The sequence below is a fragment of the Crassostrea angulata genome, chromosome 10 (genome assembly GCF_025612915.1).
Source record: "Crassostrea angulata isolate pt1a10 chromosome 10, ASM2561291v2, whole genome shotgun sequence".
Lineage (NCBI taxonomy): Eukaryota > Metazoa > Mollusca > Bivalvia > Ostreida > Ostreidae > Magallana > Magallana angulata.
Genome location: NC_069120.1, coordinates 27526423 through 27548866, shown reverse-complemented (window position 1 = coordinate 27548866; position 22444 = coordinate 27526423). Strand labels below are relative to the sequence as shown.

Genomic DNA, 22444 nt, shown 5'->3' with positions numbered 1-22444 from the left:
AGTTTTACATAGAAGTATATAGAGTTAATCTTTAAAAATCTTCTTCTCAAAAACCATTCGGCCAGAAAAGCTGATACTTGTGTGGAAGCATCCTCAGATGGTGTAGATTTATGTTTGTTCAAATCATGGTCCCAGGGGGTAAGGTGGGGCCACAATGGGGGGTCAAATTTTTACATAGGAATATAAAGAGAAATTTTATTTTTAAATCTTCTACACAGATCAAGACTGGCCAGAAAAGCTGTTACTTGTGTGAAGTATCATCAGGTAGCAAAATCATATTTTATTTAGGAGTACATGTAGGATGGAGCCACATGGGGTGGAGGGTCCAATTTTACAAAAGAAAACAGTTTCAATTCACCAAAGTTCAAATGTTATAATACATGGTGTAACTTATATGCAAGCATTTTGACATATATTTGATTCTTTAAAATTGTTTAGACTTTGGCCTCTGGACAATTCTTGGGCTGACACAAGTTTGATGTAGGTTTATATCCCAGTTGATTTTGATCTTCTTGAGAACTGTAATGCTCAATATGTGAAATGGCTATACTGTGACAAAAAGGGATCAATGATAAACAGAATATCCTGGGGAAAAAATTGAATTTTTGATATACAGGATCTGTTAGATTACATTGTCAATATTTTTTTTGGTATATTATTCCGTTAAGCTGATTTTATAATGGCTATTGTTGCTCAGGTGAGCAATGTGGCCCATGGGCCTCTTGTTCACTTATTTGTGGGAATGTAATTTCGTGGATGCATTGGTTTCCAATTTCAGTAACAAAGATGAGTCTTTCTAAATTTGTTTTCATTGAGGATGTAAATCGTGGGGAAGGGCTACCTCAAAAATTGAGCCACTATGAATTCTAATAATTCAACAGTATATAGTCATCAATTTCAAAAAAAATGTTTTAATTCATTTAATTTATTCACCAACTTGCATTTACAGTATGAACATAGCATACAAATACCGATATATTAACATATTTAATTCTCCATTTAAAAAACAAACAATCATAGTTAAATCAACACAAATTACATTATTGTATCAATTACTATATATGGTTCAGCATTTAATATATTTCATCTGTTCGACTCGCAGCAAGAGAAAATGATTGACTTCAAGATGGTAGACAGCACAAGAAAACAGAACATACAACAGATTTTTGTATACAATATATGATCTAAAACATTTTTAATTTCCATAATCTGTACGTGTATGCATTTCCATTAAATATGTGCAAAATTTCAAAAGAGAAAATTTAGTTGTAAATAATTTATAGTTATTATCATTGTACATCTTTGTTTTGCACACAGAAAAGTGCATGGTTGTCATATTAAAAAAAAAAAAAACCATAATTGTCATATTAAAAAAACTTATGATGGTTTAAATGGATGAAGTTTTTGGTTTGAAAAATTGGAATGGTATTACATACATTGACATGTTTATTTCACAACAGAATAAAAGATTTGGCACTATTTTTTTAAATCAGGTATTCTGTACAACTACATCATTTTATTACATGAATTTAAATCATGGAAGGTATGGTAAATCACACATTACCTGATCGACTGGTCAATCACATTCACAAGACCTCAAGATCAATTTCAGATACATCATTCAAACACAAAGATACAGTCACCATTTTACATGATCATGACTTTTGAAACTGAATCTGTAAACCTGAGGGGTGAAAAGAAATAGGGACTCTTTAAAATAAACAAATGGCACTTGAAAAAAAATGTAAAAATGAAATAAAGCCCAGAACTCTAAAAAGTAAAAATAATGATTAGAATATTTACTTTTCATTAACAAGGTTAGTAATTCGTTTCCCTACTATCACCACAGCAACCACAAATCCAATGCCAAGAGTGACCTTGATTAATGTCCTTGACCTCTGTTTTCGTTTCGTTCGCAGCAGTTGAGTAGATGGTCCATAAGCTGTCATGGCAAGTTCTTGTGCAGTCAAAGCCTGAGGTCGCAGATGGAAGAGAACCTCGTTGGCGGCCCTCATTCCTGATTGGACGGCTCCACTCATGTATCCGCACCAAGCTGTGGCGGACTCTGTCCCAGCAAAATGAATCCTTAAACACCAAAATGTTATACTGAACTTGAAGCAAAATCAAATTCTACAGACTCTGCTACTGTTATTTTATTACATTATGCAGAAAATACCTACAGTATGAAGCAACTGTTCACATTTCATTACTGCTTTATTATGATGGCCAGAGTTTTGTATCATGAATTGACCAGGCTCAAATTTGATAAAAACAAGTTCACTGATTACTATTTATTGAGAAATTTCCACCGTGTTATTCATTTGTATATCACATACATTCCAATTATTCATTTGTACATCGAAAATCAAAAATAACATCTACATGTCCGACTTATTTTAGGGTTGAACTACATGTATAACTGCATGTGGAAAGTCATTCTCACATCATCAAGGGTCCACAGTCCTGTATTAGAACCCTTGACACTGTGAAGATGGGATGTACTAGGTACACTATGATTATTATTTACAGGTAGATTTTTAATTTTATTACAGAAGAGTGTTGTTTGTCCTTTCTGTTCATCTCCATACCTTTGGAATGGTAGTCTAAGACCCCTGGAAAAGTATGCCATTGCCCCTGGCCCCACTGAACACACAGGGCTGCCCTCACTGTAGGGCTCCAGGCCCCAGTCTTTTTCAGCATAGTCCAGGTAGTTCAGAGCCTCTGGTCCAAGAAAATCAGATAAGGACTTCAACACTGCAGATTTTCTGTTTTCATCCTAAAAAGAACTTTTTAATTTTAATTCAACTCAAAAGTAAACTTTTCTGAAATACATGTGAACAGTAAATGACAAACCAGTCGGTACATGGGATTTTGTTACTTCATATTTTATCAATGAAATATTTCTCTTGAACTCTCTAACACTGACCCCGTAAGCTCTAAGAATTTTGAACAATTTTTTATCAAAATTTTACTAGCATTTTCCTAGACCCCCTTTGTTATAAAATTCATATTGCCTCGTTGACTTGTAATAAAAAATTGGGAAAAGAGGGATGAGCTCACAAGCTTCTAACATGTTCACCATTTGACTATACCGAGCCACAGTCATTTAAAATGACCACAGGTACATGTACCTTAATTCTCTAAAAGACATTTATGAGACTCCAGCATTTTTTAAAGAATTAAAACAGATTAATAATATAGACAAGGAATACCCAAATTAAAGAGTTACTGAACCTTGCTGAGAACTGTGCAACATTAAACTTGATAAGGTATGCCACCTTTTGATTTCTCCACTGAATGGCTGGTGCACCTCCCAAAAATGCCACAATGGCAGCATTTCCTTGGGCTGAAGTGCCATCGTAGACTATACAAAGTGGTCCTCGGTCACACTCAGAACTCAGACTGGGGCCTCCATTGGTGACAAATTCTCCAGATATCCCAGCTTTTCTCCAAAAAGCCTAGAAATGATGATCAAAACTTGAAAATAACTGCAGACAAATGAAAGTCTGAAATTTCCATCTACCAGATTTTCATTCCCACTCACTTCTTTATATGTGATGATGACTTTGGTCAGGTTTCCAGCTGGCATTCTCTTCATCAGTTCTCTTCTGCTGGAGGGAAGCACTGGATCAAACTGTATCTTATCTACAGAACATCAAACAACATCACTGAAACTGTGAATTTTGAAAGTTATAAATTACTTTCTTTAAATATTGGATTTTAAAAATCCTATTCCGGTATAGGAGTACAGTAAATTTACTATAATAACTGTTGCTTCTGATCCTACATGCATATACATGTATATGATAAAAATATAAATATCATAATTTAACAAAGACAACTAGAGGGATTTTTCCTCCAAACTGAACAAGACACTTTTGTGGAAATAATTGGGCTAAAAAACTTGGCCCAACTCCTTGTGCAAAATTTGATCTACACAGAGAGACAAACAAACTTTGTGTGGGCTTACTTGTCATGTTTGGGGGAGTGGCAAGCACAAGCCTGTTACAGCTGAAGATGTCTCCATTCTCGGTCATTACAGTCACACCATTGTCTCTCTGTAAAAAAATTATTCATTCTTCACAGAAACTTGATAATTTAGCTGCAATATTTTAATCCTCTTTGATTATTTTTTTTATCATTATTCCCCTCAAAAGTTAATACATGTATCTGAAAATGGTGCCTCCATGTTCTTGCAAAAGAACTTTATAACATTTGCCATAATTACCAAGGATATATAGATATGTACATGTACTTTACATTATTAGGAGCTAACAAAACCCATTATCTGAGTTGCTTGATTATCTACTTTCCAAGGATGCTGACAATTTTTGTGATAAGTGGGAAATCCGTTCACCTGTGTGATTTTTAGGACTGGGTGATCCAGGAGAACACAAGACTGGGGCAAACAAGCTGCCAGCTTCTGACTGACTTGTTGGGCTCCACCCTTCAATGACAAAGATACAACATTACATCTGTATTCCTCATTTATACTATTTGTCTGATGTAGCAATCAGGCATAAGTTATAAAAATTGAAGAATTGTAATCAGTTGTTATGATTACTCTTTTTTACAAGTATTAATCAACAGTAATTTATATTCTGCTACTAGAAGAGGTAGTATTGATCATGACAATCTACTCAAGGTTCAATCCCTAATGCCAGCACAACGAACACTTCTACCACTACTTTTCATTAAATGAAGGCCAAATTTTCCTATCACAATCTTATATTCCTGTGCAGCATGTTTCATAACTTCTATGAGACTTTTAAGGCTGTCTGATGCACAAATGTAGCTAACAAAGCAAAGCACTATTATCTCTTTTAAAATGAACGTTAATTTTGCCAACCACAATCTTATACTCCTGTGCGGTGTGTTCGGTGGCTTCTATGAGACTTTTCAGGCTGTCTGCGGCACTCATGTAGCTGACGAAGTACAGCACAGATATCTGTGACACCTCCACCCCAAACATACAGCGGCAGGCTGCCTCAATGGTTTCTTTTGCAGCTAGCAAAGATCACATCAAAGCAGATATGAGTAACAAACATGCACACGTGCTGATATTACATGAAATATTTACAAAAACAAAAACTTATTTTTAAGAAAAATGAAATGGGAGCAAAACTAGCTTTGTACACAACATTGAATACTGTTTCATCATAACATCTGTTGTCTTGCCATAAAATTAAGTCAAATTTAGTTTATATTTACGGGAGCTTTCATTTGAAAACAAGATAAAAAGACTGGCCCCTCAAATTAGGGACCCAGAAGGGTCTAATGTCTTTTATCCATAGCTCTCTTTACTGAGAAATTAGATGCATTGAAGAAAGTTTATTCACTGAACCTGTTGTCCACAGCTGGTTCTTCAAGAAAGAGTCCATAGTGATGGCGTCCCACTCTGCCCCATAGTCACTCTGGTAGGGGTCCCTGATGTCCACCTGCTTCCTCATCCACTCCAGCTGTCAATACAGTCAATTTTCATCTCACAAATGTTACTTAAAACCTAATTAAGAACTGAATAAAAGTGTGAAATTTAGAACTAATAAGGCACAGAATGTGTTTAACAATAGGCCTATCAAACAAGTAAATTGGTTAAAGAGTTATACATCATTGCAAACCACAGTTTTGAGTCCACAAACTCCCTCAGTGTAATGATATACATGTAGAAAATTGATGAGAAACAATCAGACCATGAAGAGTACACAGTGTTAAAGGTTATTATTGCATGTACCATCAATCTAATTAAAATTAGACTTGTAATTCTGCTCCTCTAGGAAACGTATCATAGAGGAGTGAAATTACAAGTCTAATTTTAATTAGATTGCATGTACCATTTGCTTCCCCCTCCCCCCCCCTTTAAATCACACTTGAAAGATTTACTAATTTTCACACCACTTTTATTTTTTATCTTTTTTCCTCCTAATTTGAGCAGACATAACTAGCTGACCAAATTCTAAGTGGTATTGTTGCAGTAAGTTGCCCTATAAAGACATGTCTGTGTCAGAGTTAAAAATTATATTATAAAAATGGAAGTGTGGTGGTTTTCATTTTCTAATATTTTTTTCTAACCTTGTATATTAATCTCTGCAGGTCTATGAGTGCTAGGGGTGAGAGTGAGGGGATATCTGAGCTATAGCTCCCAATCTGGTCACTACCCAGCTGCATGAACTTCTTTCCCTCCAGGTATTGGACACAGGTGGATAGTCCTAACTCCTCTAACATGGCCATAATGTGTGGCTGACATCTGTGGTAATAATAAAACAACAAAGTTAATTGTTAACTTACAACAAATAATAATAATATCACTAAAATTTAAGGGCCAAGAGAGCAGCTCAACAAATGAAGATCATTAAGTTATGAATGATATTTAGCTGAAGTACTGAAGAACTAGCGCGTTATGATAATTTGTATGCACACACCGTTGCAGTTATGAGACCATATCTTAAAAAAAATAATGATTTAATGCTTATATTTACATTTTTAATCATTTATTACCTTCCTACTAATTACATTTATTTTAAAAAGCTCTGTCTTATTCAATGAGTAATGCGAAATTAACAGAAGAGCCATTGGAACAGCCAAATTATGCTGACAAAAATAGTGCAAAGCATTTTAAATTCTAATAACACAATTTTATTTCTATTTCTGTAATTTCACGAATTTACTTTTGGTATACTAAGAAATTAATCAATTGAATTCATTCAACCATCAATACATATTTACATCGATGAAATAATAATCAGCGTAAGTATAATATCATTTGATGTCGCGAGAAGAGTCAGTTCATGTTCTTGGAGAAATACTAAAGGAATACTGAATGTATTCATACCCACCAGATTTGGTGATTGGGTCTTCTGTGTCTTCTGTGTTATGCGTAAATATCACTCAAATCAACTAATGCAATTTAATAGAGGGAAAGAAAGTGAATATAAATATATGACTATGAGGTCTACGCAAGTACTGATTCTATCTTTAGATTGGATAATCTGTGGCTACTGCTGTAATCAAACTCTGGCGAAGGAATACATACGACTACAAAAAATATATCTAAATTGTAACTCCTGCCAGGGGAAGAGCCTGGGGTGATCTTCAAGGGCCAAGATCATTTAAGGGGGGAGGAAAGTGACAGTCAGATCGGTTCGAATACCGGTGCCAGATAGCTCAGTTGGTAAAGCACCAGACTAGAGATTCAGGTTTGAATCCCGGTCTGGTCCATCATTATTTCTCCCATACCATTACACCTATAACATGAAAAGGTCAAAATAAATTAAATGACCTTGATCTGACCATTGAACCTGGCTATTTATAACCCCGAAGTAAAAATTAACTTAAAACAGGACCTCTGACCTTCCAACCCATTGACCTCGGAGGCTCCAAGGTCAAAATTAACTTAAAATACAACCTCTAACCTTCCGACCCATTGACCTCCAAGGTCAAAATTATCCGTCCCGTTCGCTGTCTTCAATGGCAAGGTTAGTGTGCGCCCTCCTACCCTGTCTGAAACATGAATCATAGTTATATTAATCTTTGAATAAGATGTAATGGCAATATTTAAGATTCAGCAACTCAGCTGCAGCTCAACAAAAGTCATAAATTTCTTCTTTTTTAAATTATGTATAAGCAGATATATACTAGTTAGTATATACGTCATAAGCTGAATATTAACATTCCCTATGAAAAAAATAATATTTTGCAAATTATACATGATCATCCATCGACACTCGTTCTCTTTTTAGACTTTTTACAACCCAATAAAGTAAGGTTTACAGTACAGCAGTGCAGCTATTTCAGTATTTGACTTCATCACACAGAAATTTGTTGTTGACAACTTGTAACAACGGATACGTTCGTTACCTTTGGCCTCTAGCACTACAATCTGCAGCGATGAATCTTTTTTATGAAGCTGGTAAGCTGCAGTCAGCCCCGATATACCCCCTCCCACCACCACTACATCGACATTCATTTCCGAAGGTCCAGTATGTAAGCGGTGTTGGGTCAATTTGGCATACGAGAGAAAAGTGCCAATATCCGGACTTACTTCAATTTTAGCGTATTGCAAGAGCTAGCCTATGTAATTTGAAATGTGTCAGAAAGCCTATTGGAAATCATATGAAAATCCCCTTGAATTCGGGATAATGAATTGTATTTGCAAAATTTACCAAAATTTTCAATTAATGGTCAATGAAATAATCAAAGGTACGAAATGTGTAACGGCATAAATATTATAAAATTGGAGTATCAAATGAGTTTTCAGTGGAGCATTCATGATTGTATTGTGATCCCCCTTTTGGCCATAAAGAATTCAAACAACAGCTCCCCCCCCCACCATGCTCACTGAGCTAGCCGCCCCCCCCCCCCCCCCCATTAGCTCAATAAACTTTGACTGAATCCACCATTTAAATAACTTTCGATATCTCTATAGCTGATAGTTATAAAAACATTTTTTAAAGTAAATTTAGACATCGTTGGAATATTGATTAAGTTGGTAGGTCACGTGGTTATATATCAAATGTGAAACCCGAAAGTTTATCTCGTACCAACATAGTTAAATTAAAACATACATGTAAGTCCCTGTGAAGTACTCTTGATATTCCTTTTACATAATATTTCACATTTAATTTTTTACATCTAATCAAGGTGAATCATTTAAAGGGAGGTGCATGTGTTTCCGACGATGTAATTTAATGGATTGAATACTTTTATAAACCATAAAATACCAGTCTGCATGCTGCACATGATTTGCGTATATATATTCACGAGGCAATAATTTCATTTCATTGGATTAAATTTTGGAGTACTTGTATTTATTACCTGTTCCTAACCAAGTATTGTCATAGTTTGGATTATTGTTTGTTAATATATCTAATTTTATTTATAATAACCCAATCAAATTTCAACGTAAATACAAAATAACACTATCACAGACAAGAGTTTCCTGATATTTGTATTTTCTTAATAATGTCTAATGGATGAAAAACATCGTTCAAAAAACTTTCGGTCCATTCACAGCTGAAACTCCTACTAAAATTGGTCTACTGAAAATATCGTAGTACATGTATCTAATTAACCTTTTAAAAAAGCTAAAACCGATTCCAGGCACCTAAGCATTACCCAGTTCGATAAAGAATAACATTAAACTAATAAAATCCTTCGTAACAAACCAAAATAAACAATCTTTTAGATTTAAGGAAAAATATACAATACAAATGAAATCTGTTACAATACGAAATAGAAAATTAAAATACAAATAAAAATTTATACAGAACAAATGAAAAAGATCGAAAATTGCACCGTTTAACAAGCCATATTTAGGTCGTTTAAAAGTATGGACCTGTAAAAATTATCCCATTTTCTGCTAGTTCTAATAGATACAGATATGAATGTAACACTGCAGCTTTCGTCAAATTGAAGCAAGTATGAAGCTGCAATCAGAATTCAGGGAGATCCTTCATTGGCATTTTTTTTGTATTCATATTATGTGTAAAGGGAATTTAGAATTTAAATGATTCTGTGGAATTGAAATTGAAGTTTGCAAAACTAGCGCTGCCACATCCAGAATTTAAAAAAACTTTTAAAATTAATTAAATGTACATCTGCAAAGGTACACAATGCCCTTTTTGTATTAAATTAAAATAATGTACTTTATTGAATAAATGTTTTGCATTGTCATAGTTGGACATTGTTGTTCAGGCTTGTGAGCGATACGGCTCACGGGCATCTAAGGATGAATCGGCATCGTGAGATATATAAGCGTGTCACGTCTACAACAGACTGATTGTAGATTCTTGCCCATGTGAAATGTAGTTGGACATTGTTGCTCAGTCTTGTGAGTGATAAGGCTCACAGGCCTCTAAAGATGAATATGTATCGTGAGATATTAAGTGTGTCGCGTCCACAACATTCTTGTCCATGTGTAATCAGCACATATATACCAGGTTATGTATACAGGAAGTCCAAGTAGGTCAGTATATACGTCTTTGAGGTCAGTGAACAGGTGCGGAAGAGTCAAACAAGATTAGAACAAATGTCAAATTCAAAACAACAGTGTAATTTTGAATAATATTAAACAAGACTGGAGTAATTTCGTAGGATTTTGTGATGCCGGAGAAAAAACACCAAACAGCCAAATACAAGACGTTTATACATATACATGTAGATATAACAAAAATGATAAGATCATTTAAAATTCTATTGGTCGATACACAAAGATGACAATCCTTTGATATATGTAAACAAGGTTGTTGCTCTGTTTACTTACAGAAAAAATGCTTAGTAGAAAATACCGTGCAAAAAACTTGTGACAATTACTAAAACTTTTTGTTGTTGTTGTCTTCATAATTAACTTGCAAACAAACAGGCAAACATTTGGACTTTAAAAAAAAATCAAATCATGGCCAATTAATAAATGATCACCCTCTTTTAAAAATACGGAAATAGTTTAGATTTTATATATAAAGTTTTTGAATTGATATATGATCTGTGTCTCTTAAACTTTTTATATAAAAAAAAAAGAATACACGTATATAAATATACGAATGATAATTTGCTTTATAAGTTCGATCCTCACATTGGCAAATGAGTGACATGTGAGAGGGATTATCAAATGTTAGCGGACTGACGCTTTTATTTTATGGCGTAAAGTATACAAACTTTGATTAAATCCTAAGTCTTGTGAGCGATAAGGCTCACAGGCCTCATAGGGTGAAAGTGTGTCGTGTATAGTGAATGTGCATGCGCGGATCTAGAGGGGGGGGGGGGGGGGGGTCGGGGGGGTCCCGACCCCCCCTGGAAAATAAAAATTTATTGAATTTACATAGTAAAATTATCGCGAAAATATGCCTCGGACCCCCCCTGGCAAACACAATTATCCTTCGGACCCCCCCCTGGAAAAATTTTCTGGATCCGCGCATGAATGTGTATCGTGTTTCGCACCAGTACTGACATTAAGAACGCACTGAACTACCGAAATCACCTGTACCTACTAGTTGAGAGCAATGAGCAGATCTACAGTTAAGTTTGATAACCTTTAAAGATTACTGTGAGGCAGACTGATAAAAAATTACTACTTGTAAACATTAAAAGGCTATGCATGGTCACGATTTTGGTCAAAAATTATTTTTCCGATTTTAATTTTTACAATATTTTGGTGAGGCATTCTTAATATGTAACCAAAATCTGATCGTGAGTGTCATTCGTTGAGTTATATGCGAGTTTTAGAGAGCTTACAATTCTTTGCTATGTAAACAAAACTTTGTTTACATTTTGAATGTTTAAGTAAAAATTCCAGTTCTAAACCTTAAATGAATGTGTTAAACGGTAGGAACTGTTTGTCTATGCTTAAGATGAATAAGAAGATAATAAAGTCAGCTTGCAAAGGATTTTTTATTGGTACATGTATTATATTGAACCCATGTAAGCAAAATTTATATAATAAAGCACCATCTTCACATAAAAAAAGCAGCATCTTCATATAATAAAGCACAATCTTCATATAAAAAAGCACCATCTTCATATAATAAAGCACCATCTTCACATGAAATAACCACAGCATTATATAATAAAGGCACCATCTTTACATGAAATAGCCACATAAGGCAGCTATGGCGTTCCATACAAATGTCTCCAGTTACAGTGGTTTATGAGGTTTTGGATTAACTTTCACTGTCACTCGCTCTCGCTCTGCCTTTATATGCTATTGATAAAGAGTTACAATGGCCACAACTACGAACAAACCAAAGATGACTTTGTATTATTTTCCAAATTTTCGATCGAACAGATGTATATGGCTTGTACATGGTAAGTATTTTTGAAAATTCTTTTTTTTTTTATGAAAGACAACACAGAGTAAAACGTTATAGCGCTTTCATTAATTCTTCAGACGTTTGGAGATTTTTAAATAGTAATGTGACCCACGGGAAATGTACAAGTCAGTCGGTATACGTATTACAAGATTTATTAAAAACTCCGCAAACTTATTACAATATTCCGCCAGGTCGGGAGTCGGTGGTACGAGCGCCTTGACCGTCGCTCTCCAACTGCCGAATAATTGAACAACAATTACTTAAAGACAACAAAACACCGTTTAACAATAAAGAATAATAGAATAGTAAATATAAAGAGTTACTTCAATTAACGGATTACTTATATAAACTGAGTGTCAATTTAGAGATCAAAGTCACTCAACGCCAGTGACAAGGCAAAATGTGTCATGTCCAAGGTGTTCATTTCACACGGTGATAATAAAATCGCTAACGTATTACTCTGTGTTGTCTTTCAGTTTTAAACAATTTTCTTCATATAAAAACCGGACACTGACTGACCTCTCTCTCTCTCTCTCTCTCTCTCTCTCTCTCTCTCTCTCTCTCTCTCTCTCTCTCTCTCTCTCTCATATTTATTCAATCATTTAGCATTAAAATACTATCAAGTCTTTGGATGTAAAAATAGATATAGTTTTAAAAATACTTTTGGTACCAATGTTACGAAAGCATCAGGTAAACAACAAAATTGTGTTAACTTATTCTTAAAACCAAAAATAGGTTAAAAGTATATCAATTGAATGAATTTAGAAATAAACATTTAGAAGATGCAAATTCCCAAATATTTCTGGTATTTTGATTAAGAATTATAAAAAAATTAAAGAAAAGGCTAAAATTGCCTTTTGTTGTTTTTCCTTTTTTATAGATAACCTCTCTCTCTCTCTCTCTCTCTCTCTCTCTTTTCAGAGCAACAATTTTCTTTCATTAGATATGAAACTTTGTTGTTTGTATATAGTGACTAAGAATTAGTTACTGGATGACCATGGTTTTTTTAAGTTCTTAACTACTGTGGAATCATAAGAATTCATAGTGGCTAAATGTTTGAGGTAATCGTGCGTAGCCTGCCTCACGAATTTACATTCTCGTCGAAAACAAGTTTGGAGAATGTTGGTTTTCTTACTGAAACTAAAAACCGACGTATCAACGAAATCATATCCCAGCGAATGAGCAAAAAACCCAAAATCTACGAAAATTGGCACCCGCGAATTTAAACGATTCCACAGTATTCTTTGAATTGTTTGGGTGTTGTCAGTTTTGACCAGGCGAAGATAAGAAAATTGACCGTCATAAGAAACTCTGATTAACGATATCCATACGTCCTTTATTATATGTAGGACTCCAAAGTGTCGATGGATCTTCTTTAAATAGATGTAAAACGTTGTTGTTTTTATTTATAAAGCCCTTAATTGCAATCAGAATTGTTTGAACATATATACGAGGGCTGTGTGGAAATTGTTGAAACTTGGGAAAAAGATAACCCATTGAAATATCACCAGAAAGAAAACCAGGGTACCTTTTATTATCGTAAATTTTTTAAAGTTAATGCCATCATTACAAACTTGCCTCTATTCATTGACCCGCAGAAACCACAAACTCAACGCAACGTCATTTTAGCGTTTATGTTCTAATTCGTTACACTCAACCGAACATAAATAATTTATAAAATAAATAAACACAGTGTGTAGGTACAGAAGCGCTCTCAAGAGTGCAGTTTATTCGAATAAAGTTATAGACAAATATCTTCAGTTCTCCTCAGTTCTCTACAATAATGAGAAAAATTGTTAATTACAATAAAATGATACACGAAAACAAGTAGGGTGTGTGGGTGGGGGCCACGTCTTACTGCACGAAGAGAGAGAGCCTTCGAATGGCGCTAAATTCTTTATTCACTTCACACGAGAAGTCGCGCCTCTCTAATTTAAATACCTGTATAACAGGTGAAATACTTATTATAGAAACCAATCAAATTTGGTTTCCGGTATAAATATAAATAAACAAAAACACGTGTTCGATAGACACACGTGTCATCATACCTTTAATAAATACATTTCTCCTTGCTACTATGTTTTAAACACTTTACCTACGAATGGAAAACACGAACTATTCTACATTTTTCATCTGTTCTTTTTATTTCAAAATTGTAATACATGTAGTTACATATTCTCTTTGTTCTTGTAATTTCTTCCCAAAAGTCAATTTACTATCAAACGTCTCTTATATTCAAAAGCTGTATATATATACCGGTATATCTTAAAACTCAATTTGTGTGTGTGAGAAGTACATGATAGTTAGTCCCTTAGTTTTAATATTCTAGTTAAACAAGCAGTAAATAAACCCCGGAAAACTGAAGCTTTTGACCCCTTTCCATCGTAAAGTGTTCTTGGCCAGAAAAGGTCTTTTTCCGAGATTGCCACCAAATTGATGTATTGTCGCTACGCCGTCTTGACATCAAATTTCTATTGCTTGGCACATATTTTTAAGACCCTATCCTCCCAAAAAGAACCATAGAGTATTTAGGTACTAGTTGTAATTCCAATATTTTTATTTATAATACAGCAGTTGAATAAATATCTCAGTAAAAAAAAAACAAGAAATAATATCCATACCTCAAATGGATACATATATGGAAAATACAACTACCTGTATTTAAATATTTCACAAGCACACACAAAATTTTTATTGCATTTTTTCAGAACTATCTGCTACGAAGGATGTGCATTTTGAATTATACGATACTCGGGATCCAGACGAATCCAAAGTGAAGCATTATAAGAACACTGTCCATCCCCTTGGCACCGTGCCAGCTTTGGAGATTGAAGGTAGAGAACCTTTGATAGAATCAGGGGCCATTTGTATGTATTTGGCGGAGCTATACCAGAAACTTCTACCAAAAAAAGACAACATAGCAGACTATTTCAAGTAAGACAAGCTCTGTTCTGTATGATTCCGTTATGTTCCGTGTGCTCCTGTCCCCTGTTCTGTTTGATTCTGTTCTGTTCTCTGTGCCTCTCTTCTATTCTTAAGACGCCACTTTCTCGGTTGCATATATATACACCCAGCATAATTAATGAGTTCGCAAATAAAAAAAAACTACCCTTGGGAGAAGAGGTGGTGGGGGATTTCGTAGCTAGGTCTTTAATCTGTCAAAATAATTTTATAGTAGAGTTAACAACTCGATCGAAGACCAATCACCAAGTATCTTGGCTCTATTCTGGTTTAGTCCAGCTCTCATAGCGCTTACACTGAGAGTTCTGGCTGAATTAATTTTAGTCCCCCAAAACTCCAAACCTCGTCTCTTAAACACTGTTGAACTAGGTTGAAAGGAGTGTCACTTTGTGTTTCTTCAATATGAATTTCAACTTTACTTTCAACTGCCAAATGCAAATTTTTCTCACAAAAACGTGGGAGCATTAGCTCCAAAATTAATTTTTGATTAGGAAAGGCGCTCCTGCCTATCTCTCGTTGCTTCGTCCCCAGTAAGCTTATATGCCCAATTTTACTGTGATCCAGACGAATCAAACTGAATATTAAATTGTTATTTTGTCCTATATTTCCCTTTTCTCTGTAGTGTCATTTTCTTCTGCTGTGCCACCTTAGATGAGATCCTAGAACAGTTGTTTGTCCAATGGATGTTTGTGGAGCTCGAAAACAGGGACAACGACCTAATCCAAAATATGGCGGCCAAGTTTAACGTTGCCATCAGCCACATTGAGACGATTCTGTGCGACAGAACGTTTATTTGTGGAGACGAGTAAGATATTTAATGTCATCGTTTTGGAAAACAAAAATAACTTGACTGAATAAGGACGGGACAAAAAGTCCCTTAATCAGATTCAGAGTATAGGCTTTTATATAGTTTTTGTGGCCTAAACTAACATACTTATGGCGCTGATATTATTCATATCATAGATACATTACCTGTATGTCGATGTACATGTATCTATCTAGACCGTGGATAAACCAAACTTGTCCTCCTATTTTGAATTAGTACATTTTTGACCAAACTTATCCTCATATTTTAAATTAGTAATTTTTTTCTTGAAATTTACAATGTAAACTTAAAAGAAATGAATTTTCCAGGGGGAATCCGGACCCCAGTTCAGACCCCCCTAAATCTGCGCATACATGGCGTCAATACTTAATTTGCGTATATTTGATATAGAGTTACATCCCGCCCGATCTCCAGCTTCGTTATAGCCAATGGTTTTGATCCGATCCTCCCCTATATCCTTAAAAGGACGGAGTGCATGGGTCGTGAATCCTTATTTTATGGAGATGCCCGAGCTAAACATAAAAAATTCAACTTTTTACTGTTGTTCTTTTTAATTCATTAACAGATTCACGGCAGCAGATTGTGTTCTGGGATACAACGTGTGGTGGGCCAACGTAATGCAAGGGGGACAACTTCTCAAAAACCACCCGGTCGCTCGATCATATCTGGAAAGACTGGGCGAACGAGATGCTTTTAAAAAGACATTTTCTTGAATATGCTTTATATTTTGTTTGTACATATTTTTTTATCGACATAGTTAGATCTACCACTCTTTATATTAGATCTTATGAGTTTTTAGTGTGTTAAACCGGTTTTTTGGTGACTCTGTTGTTTTGGAACATAAATCCAAGTTCATGTTTTTTATTTAAAAAAATACATATTGATATGCATGTCTTTTGAGGTGGATTAATCACCCTAATTTTTATATAATGGACATTTAAAGCATCTGTTTTGAAAGAAGATTTCATTAATGAAAGACCGAAATAAGCTCTTCTTTATGTTTTAGCCCACCTGAGCTAAAAGGTCAAGTGAGCTTTTCTCATCACATTTTGTCTGTCGCCCGTCTGTCTGTCTCTCTGTAAACTTTTCACATTTAGCACTCATGTGAGCGATGTGGCCAATGGGCCTCTTGTTATAATTGCAATCCATTGATGCAGAAATGTGTGGTTCACTTTGAAATGACCGAGAGAAACGACAGGGTGTTTCGAAGCGACTGCAGCTGGAGAGCCCAAAGGAAGTGATAAGGCGCTTTGAAGCGACCATCATAAAGAGATCGGCTAGGGCCTATATTTCAGTGTGCACGCGTGTATATACATGCATATATTATGTTAGGTTTTGAATGAATAAACCTAAAGAAAGCAATAAGGAAAATTTATTTATCTTAACTAACAATTTTCATCATAATCGATCACCTCAGCAAGTAGAAGGGACAGGTGATTTATAATACCGTGTTCAGGCAGACACGTTACAAAATTGGTGCCCAATGTGGGACCACGTTTAATTATATGATTCCTGTTTATCAAACATTGAGAACAACTTGACAATGTGATTTTATTGTGTAAAATGGCATTGGATACCATTAATGAGTAAACAGAGAGAATTGAAGCGGAGCTCGAACTTAGCAGGACAACGCTTGAACACTCGACGAGACTTCAGGAGGATATTTATCGACAGACCTCGACTCCAGCACATCATAATATTCGGAAAAAGCGAATCTGGAATTACTGAGTATGCCTGAAGGACCAACAGATATTAGATATAAAAGATGGGAATCTAACCAAATGAAAACCTTGATTATCCAGAGGATCTAAGTTTAACGACATCGCCATGACTTCGTATTAAGAACCGAATTGATATGAGAGAGAATGAAGCAAGAGTTACTGTCAAGCAATAACAACCTCATCCTCACAATGTCAGGGGTCCTGAGTCCACTCGTGTCCACGAGTGGACTGAGGACCCCTGACATTGTGAGGATTCAACGACCTCTTTTAGCACCCAAAGAAGAGGATATAGGGGGACATAAAAATACCGATGCTTCTCATAAGAAGCCATCCAACACTATCAAGCCAACGACATCTGACGGCAGCGCTTTGTGGCTCGATTAAACAAATCACACTTTGAGGCATGCACAGCCTTAAGTGTTTAGACGGACTGGGTAAAGGGTCTCTACTTTGCAGTCTCTTTGAGGGAAAACGCACAGGGAATGTTAAGCAATTTTGCTGGCGAATAAGGTAGAGACTACAATGAACTCTTAAGGGCTTTGGACCTACTAATCAGACAGAGTTATATAGGGTTCAGTTGAGAGAGCAAAGAAAGAAATCAACAGAAACACTTCCAAAATTGGGCCAGACAATAAGGAAATTGACACATTTATCTCGCATAACGGCACCCAACGACGTGAGAAATACGCTTCCAAAGTAAAAATCCATCGATGTGTTTGTAGATGCAGACATTTCCCCTAGAATGAAACAGAGCAGACCACATCGACTGTCTATACAATATAATCTACAATCCTAAAGGCTTTCAGGCTAACACAAAGTTAATATCTAAAGCTAAGCAACATGAGAAAGTCCTTTCTGCGACAAATCAGTGAACGGACCTTGGGAAGATCACGATTTCTTATGCTCCGGCCAGAGATACAAATATCTGACGTGTAGACCTCACTTTAAGAAGAACAGCTGTTTCCTGAAGCACATGAAGAGACACGCAGCTACTGTAACACCACAGACAATGAAGCAGATCTAGAAGTTAAGTCCTTCCCAGTCGATAAAGAAACCTACAGAAAGGATAAAGTCTACTGAATCGACAATAACGACATCAAGTTTGGAGGAAGACGACAGCCCGAGTGAATGGGAACTGCAAAACCCTGGCAATCTGGAAGAAGTATTATTGGGATCTTCTAGTGGAACAAACGAAGAGGAGGAGTCAAAGGCAAGGGATGAAGACAATGATACAGAAGTCGGAAGAATAGTGAGGAAGAAAACTCAACCTGTTTTGTTCACTGGACGCAGATCTGAAGAAATGAAACACAGGGTTCGTACCGAAAGCAACACGATGGAGCAATTTACAAGAGATGTAACTGTACAAATAGAACCAATTTTATATGTACATTACACGAAGAAATTAACAACAAAGTGGGAGAATGGATTGAAGGTGATTGAGAAGAAAAAGAGCCTGAATATGGCGTAGAGACAGTGTATTTTGTAAAGAAACTGGTAGATAACCATTTTTGTGTAAATCTTTTTGTAAAAAGATATTCATAATCAACAATCATTGTAAAATAAGAAAATTTTTATACCATGCTAGTTCTTATTTTAATTTCTGGATGCAAGCGAGGACGCTTGAGACGGAGGCGTAGGTATTTCATTAAATGGTAAATAAAATGGATGGTGAATACCGAGAAACTTCCTAAAGTCGCTAAAGCCCTCTTTCATAAAAGCGAGTATCTTACAGGCACGTAGCATCAGGGGGGGGGGGGGGGGGGCAGGGGGGGCCCGGCCCCCCCCACTTTTTGTCGCAGCAACAAATTTTTTATAATTTACATATAAAAAAATGAATTATAATGGAGTTGGCCCCCCCATTTTTTTGGAAGTTAGTAAAAAATTGATATGAAAATAAGGAAATGAGTAGTCAAATTGAAGTTACATCCCCCCCCCCCCCCCCACGGATTAGGAATTTCATGATTTGGAGGAAAAATTTTTTAGTAGGGAAGAATTTTTTTGGAAGCATAGTTGAGCCCCCCCCCCCCCGCCCCCCACGGATTAGGATTTTGAAGATTTTTGGAAACTTTAAATTTCCCGTTTTTTTTTGTTTTTTTTTAGCTTGTCAAGTTTTTTTGGATGGGTCTGGCCCCCCCCCCCACTTTCAAAAACGATACTACGTGCCTGTCTTATATCACTTGATACTCAAAAGGAATAAATACGCAGCTATCTTGATTCTGTGAAAAGTTGTAGTTGAGACACCGAAGTGAACGCAAGAAGACAAGAATACTAGCAGTTCGGTAATCAATTTTGTTCAGCGATTTGCAGATCAGTATTGTAGAAGCAACTGGTCTACGTGAGCATTGCTTGATTAACCTTTGTTGTAAAGGATGCATCGTGGGGTCGTTTTGAAGTTACCTATAGAAACGATGAGTCCCTTTGAAATGACCGAGAGATGCGACAGAGTGTTTCGACGTGATTGCAGCTGGAGAAACCATCGGTAAACTATAGAGCGCTTCAAAGCAACCAACATAAAGAAAATGGCTAGGGTCCATATGTTAGTATAGTATGTATAATAAGTTAGGTTTTAAATAAATAAATGCTAGGAATTAAAGCGATAAAGAAAATTTATATATCTTTATAAACAATTATCCTCATAATCAAACATCTCAACAAGTTATCTGAGTCGACCCGTGATTTATAATACCGTGTTCAGGCTGATTATAATGTCTGTGTACATTTGGCCAAAGAAAGCGTATCATTTTTTTTTTCGGGTGGATGCCAGCCATTTTGTACACTTGTAGACCAAATAAAACATGTAAACGTTTCTTGAACTGACGTGTTAATACCAACTACTGACCAAAACTGTTATCAAATTATAAAAAAGCAATAAATATGAGGTTTTACATGTTGTTTTGTATGTACATTGCGGACACAAGTACAGAACAATGCTTTTTAATCACTTATATAACTGCGCAGCTGCATACTTAATTTGAATATTTAAAAAAATCTAAAAAAAAAAAAAAATGAATATGCAAGTGGGTCATTGGTGTCCATTCTACAACCATTTGTTGAGAAAACACATTGCACATTTAAGTTGTTCAAGCTTTGTTTCGAAATAGGGTTCCCTGTTCTTATTAATCGGAATTAGATTTATTTTTAGAACAAGAAAAATCCAGTCTACACTTAGACCTCCTGTGTTTATGGAGGCACATTGACGTTAAATTTTCATAAAAAAATAAATATATCAATTCACAACAATATGTAGAGATTGTGACAGACATCTCTATACTAGCCCCAAATTAATCTTCAGTTCTATACATATAAATTGAAGTATTTTTTTTAGATGGATAAGGGGTCCAAAAAAATCAATATAAGATATACGTACAAACATGTACTAACATGTTTCTCAATGAAAATATACTAGCGGAAAAAAGAAACTCTGCATTATTTAATATATGAGAAAACATTTAAAAATTACAATGAACAAATTTTATTTTTTGTAATACTACACATGTATTCGTAACAACATCTCATAACACATTTTAAAATGTCAACGTCGAATAACGTCAATTTCAGCACACTCGAAAGTTACTGTTATTTGAAATTGAATTAACAAAATTAATAACGCGTGTGACCACCATTTGCGTTCACGCATGCTTGACAGCGACGCCTCATTGATGCCACTAAAGTATTCAAAAATGCTTGAGGGATGTTGTTCCAGATGTTGGTTAAAGTCTGGTCTAAATCAACCAATGTCACTGGCTGATTTGGTAAACGGCGTAAACGTCTTTCCATTTCATCCCAGACGTGCTCGATCGGCGACAAATCGGGGGAAACAGCTGGCCAAGGCAAGACATCGACATTCTGTTGAACAAATAAGTCCCTGACTACACGTGCAACGTGTGGCCTTGCGTTGTCTTAATTAATTGCTGCAGAGTGATGTGATTTTGATGTCTCTGTATGAAAGGGTATCACATGACGCTGAATAATTTCATCTCGATAGCGTACGCCGGTGAGATTTCCATTGACAATTTGTAAAGGGGTCCTTCCACGTGCTGACATTCCACCCCACACCATAACGCTACCTCCACCAAATTGTCGACGTTGCACAACACAAGCGTACTGGTAACGCTCCCCAACGCGACGATACACCCTACAACGGCCGTCACTGCTATCCAAATAAAATCTGAATTCATCAGTGAACAGAATATTGGCCCTGTCCTGTATTCTGAATCGCAGATGTCGTGTGCACAACGCTAGTCTGTCGATACGATGACGTTGAAGCAGTACTGGGCGCACCGCTGGACGTCTTGGTCTGATGTTTTGCTCGCGCAGACGATTACGCACAGTTCACGGACTAATTGGTCGAAGCCCTGGAGTGCTACGGGCAGTCAAACTTGCGGTCTGGAAACGATTTCTCAGATGCACAAGTCTAATGTGGTTGTCCTGTTGACGTGACGTCACACGAGGTCGCCCAGAGCGCGGTCGATCCTGGGTGTTGCCAGAGGCGAGTTCAACAGAGCAAGCGCTCGCGAGCGCTCACCAAAATTCCCTATACCCGCAACACAAATTTTGGCGAGCGCTCGCGAGCGCTTCCTCTGTTGAACACGCCTCTGATTGTTGAAAACGTCTCCATAATGACTGGATGGTGTTCCGATGACCTCCAAAGTGTCTTGCTACAGTATTTTGTGCCATTCCAGCTTGCAGCATCCCATCAGCACGATTTCGTTGGTTTTCGTTGAGTCGTGCCATGACATAGGGGTAAATTTTGTTGAAACTAAAGTGATTTCCTTAACAAAAAAAGTTTAAACAAATCCTTTACAGTTCTTATTCCACAGTATTGGCCCGTAAAACTCGTGCGTACAAATTCTTCAATAAACAACAGGTGTGCTCACTAACCATGAAAAAGTCCGTGCACCCGGACGGTTACCATCCGATATTGTCAAAAACATTACCATTAACGGTTGTTTAAATTTTATAAATACAAACAATAGATATGGAAAAATTATACTAAATTTTATAATGCACAGTTTCTTTTTCCGCTAGAAAATAAATTCGATGTACCTTCATAGACACGCGGGCAAATATATCCCGTGCCGACTTAAAGTGTCTGACACCCATTATAGGAATAGTGTGCCCTATTTTGAGACAAA

General features: G+C 36.0%; 2 protein-coding genes and 1 pseudogene across 2 annotated transcripts; 2 read left to right on the top strand and 1 right to left on the bottom strand.

The window, feature by feature from the left end:
* Positions 1-906: 906 nt before the first annotated feature.
* On the bottom strand, positions 907-8007 carry LOC128164970 (probable flavin-containing monoamine oxidase A). Its single transcript, XM_052829102.1, has 11 exons — positions 7855-8007; positions 7410-7497; positions 6070-6244; positions 5345-5459; positions 4850-5007; positions 4358-4447; positions 3971-4058; positions 3545-3645; positions 3279-3458; positions 2589-2776; positions 907-2085 (listed from the first exon to the last, which is right to left on the bottom strand). The coding sequence occupies exons 1-11, from the start codon at positions 7961-7963 to the stop codon at positions 1800-1802; spliced, it is 1578 nt and encodes a 525-aa protein (XP_052685062.1). The 5' UTR covers positions 7964-8007; the 3' UTR covers positions 907-1799.
* Positions 8008-11633: 3626 nt separating this feature from the next.
* Positions 11634-16881, top strand: LOC128167025 (uncharacterized). The gene is made up of 4 exons (XM_052832514.1): positions 11634-11796; positions 14510-14735; positions 15385-15567; positions 16154-16881. Exons 1-4 carry the CDS (start codon positions 11712-11714, stop codon positions 16299-16301), a joined length of 642 nt encoding a protein of 213 aa, XP_052688474.1. The 5' UTR covers positions 11634-11711; the 3' UTR covers positions 16302-16881.
* A 617-nt stretch (positions 16882-17498) lies between these two features.
* LOC128165911 (uncharacterized) lies at positions 17499-18984 on the top strand (annotated as a pseudogene).
* Positions 18985-22444: the final 3460 nt, after the last annotated feature.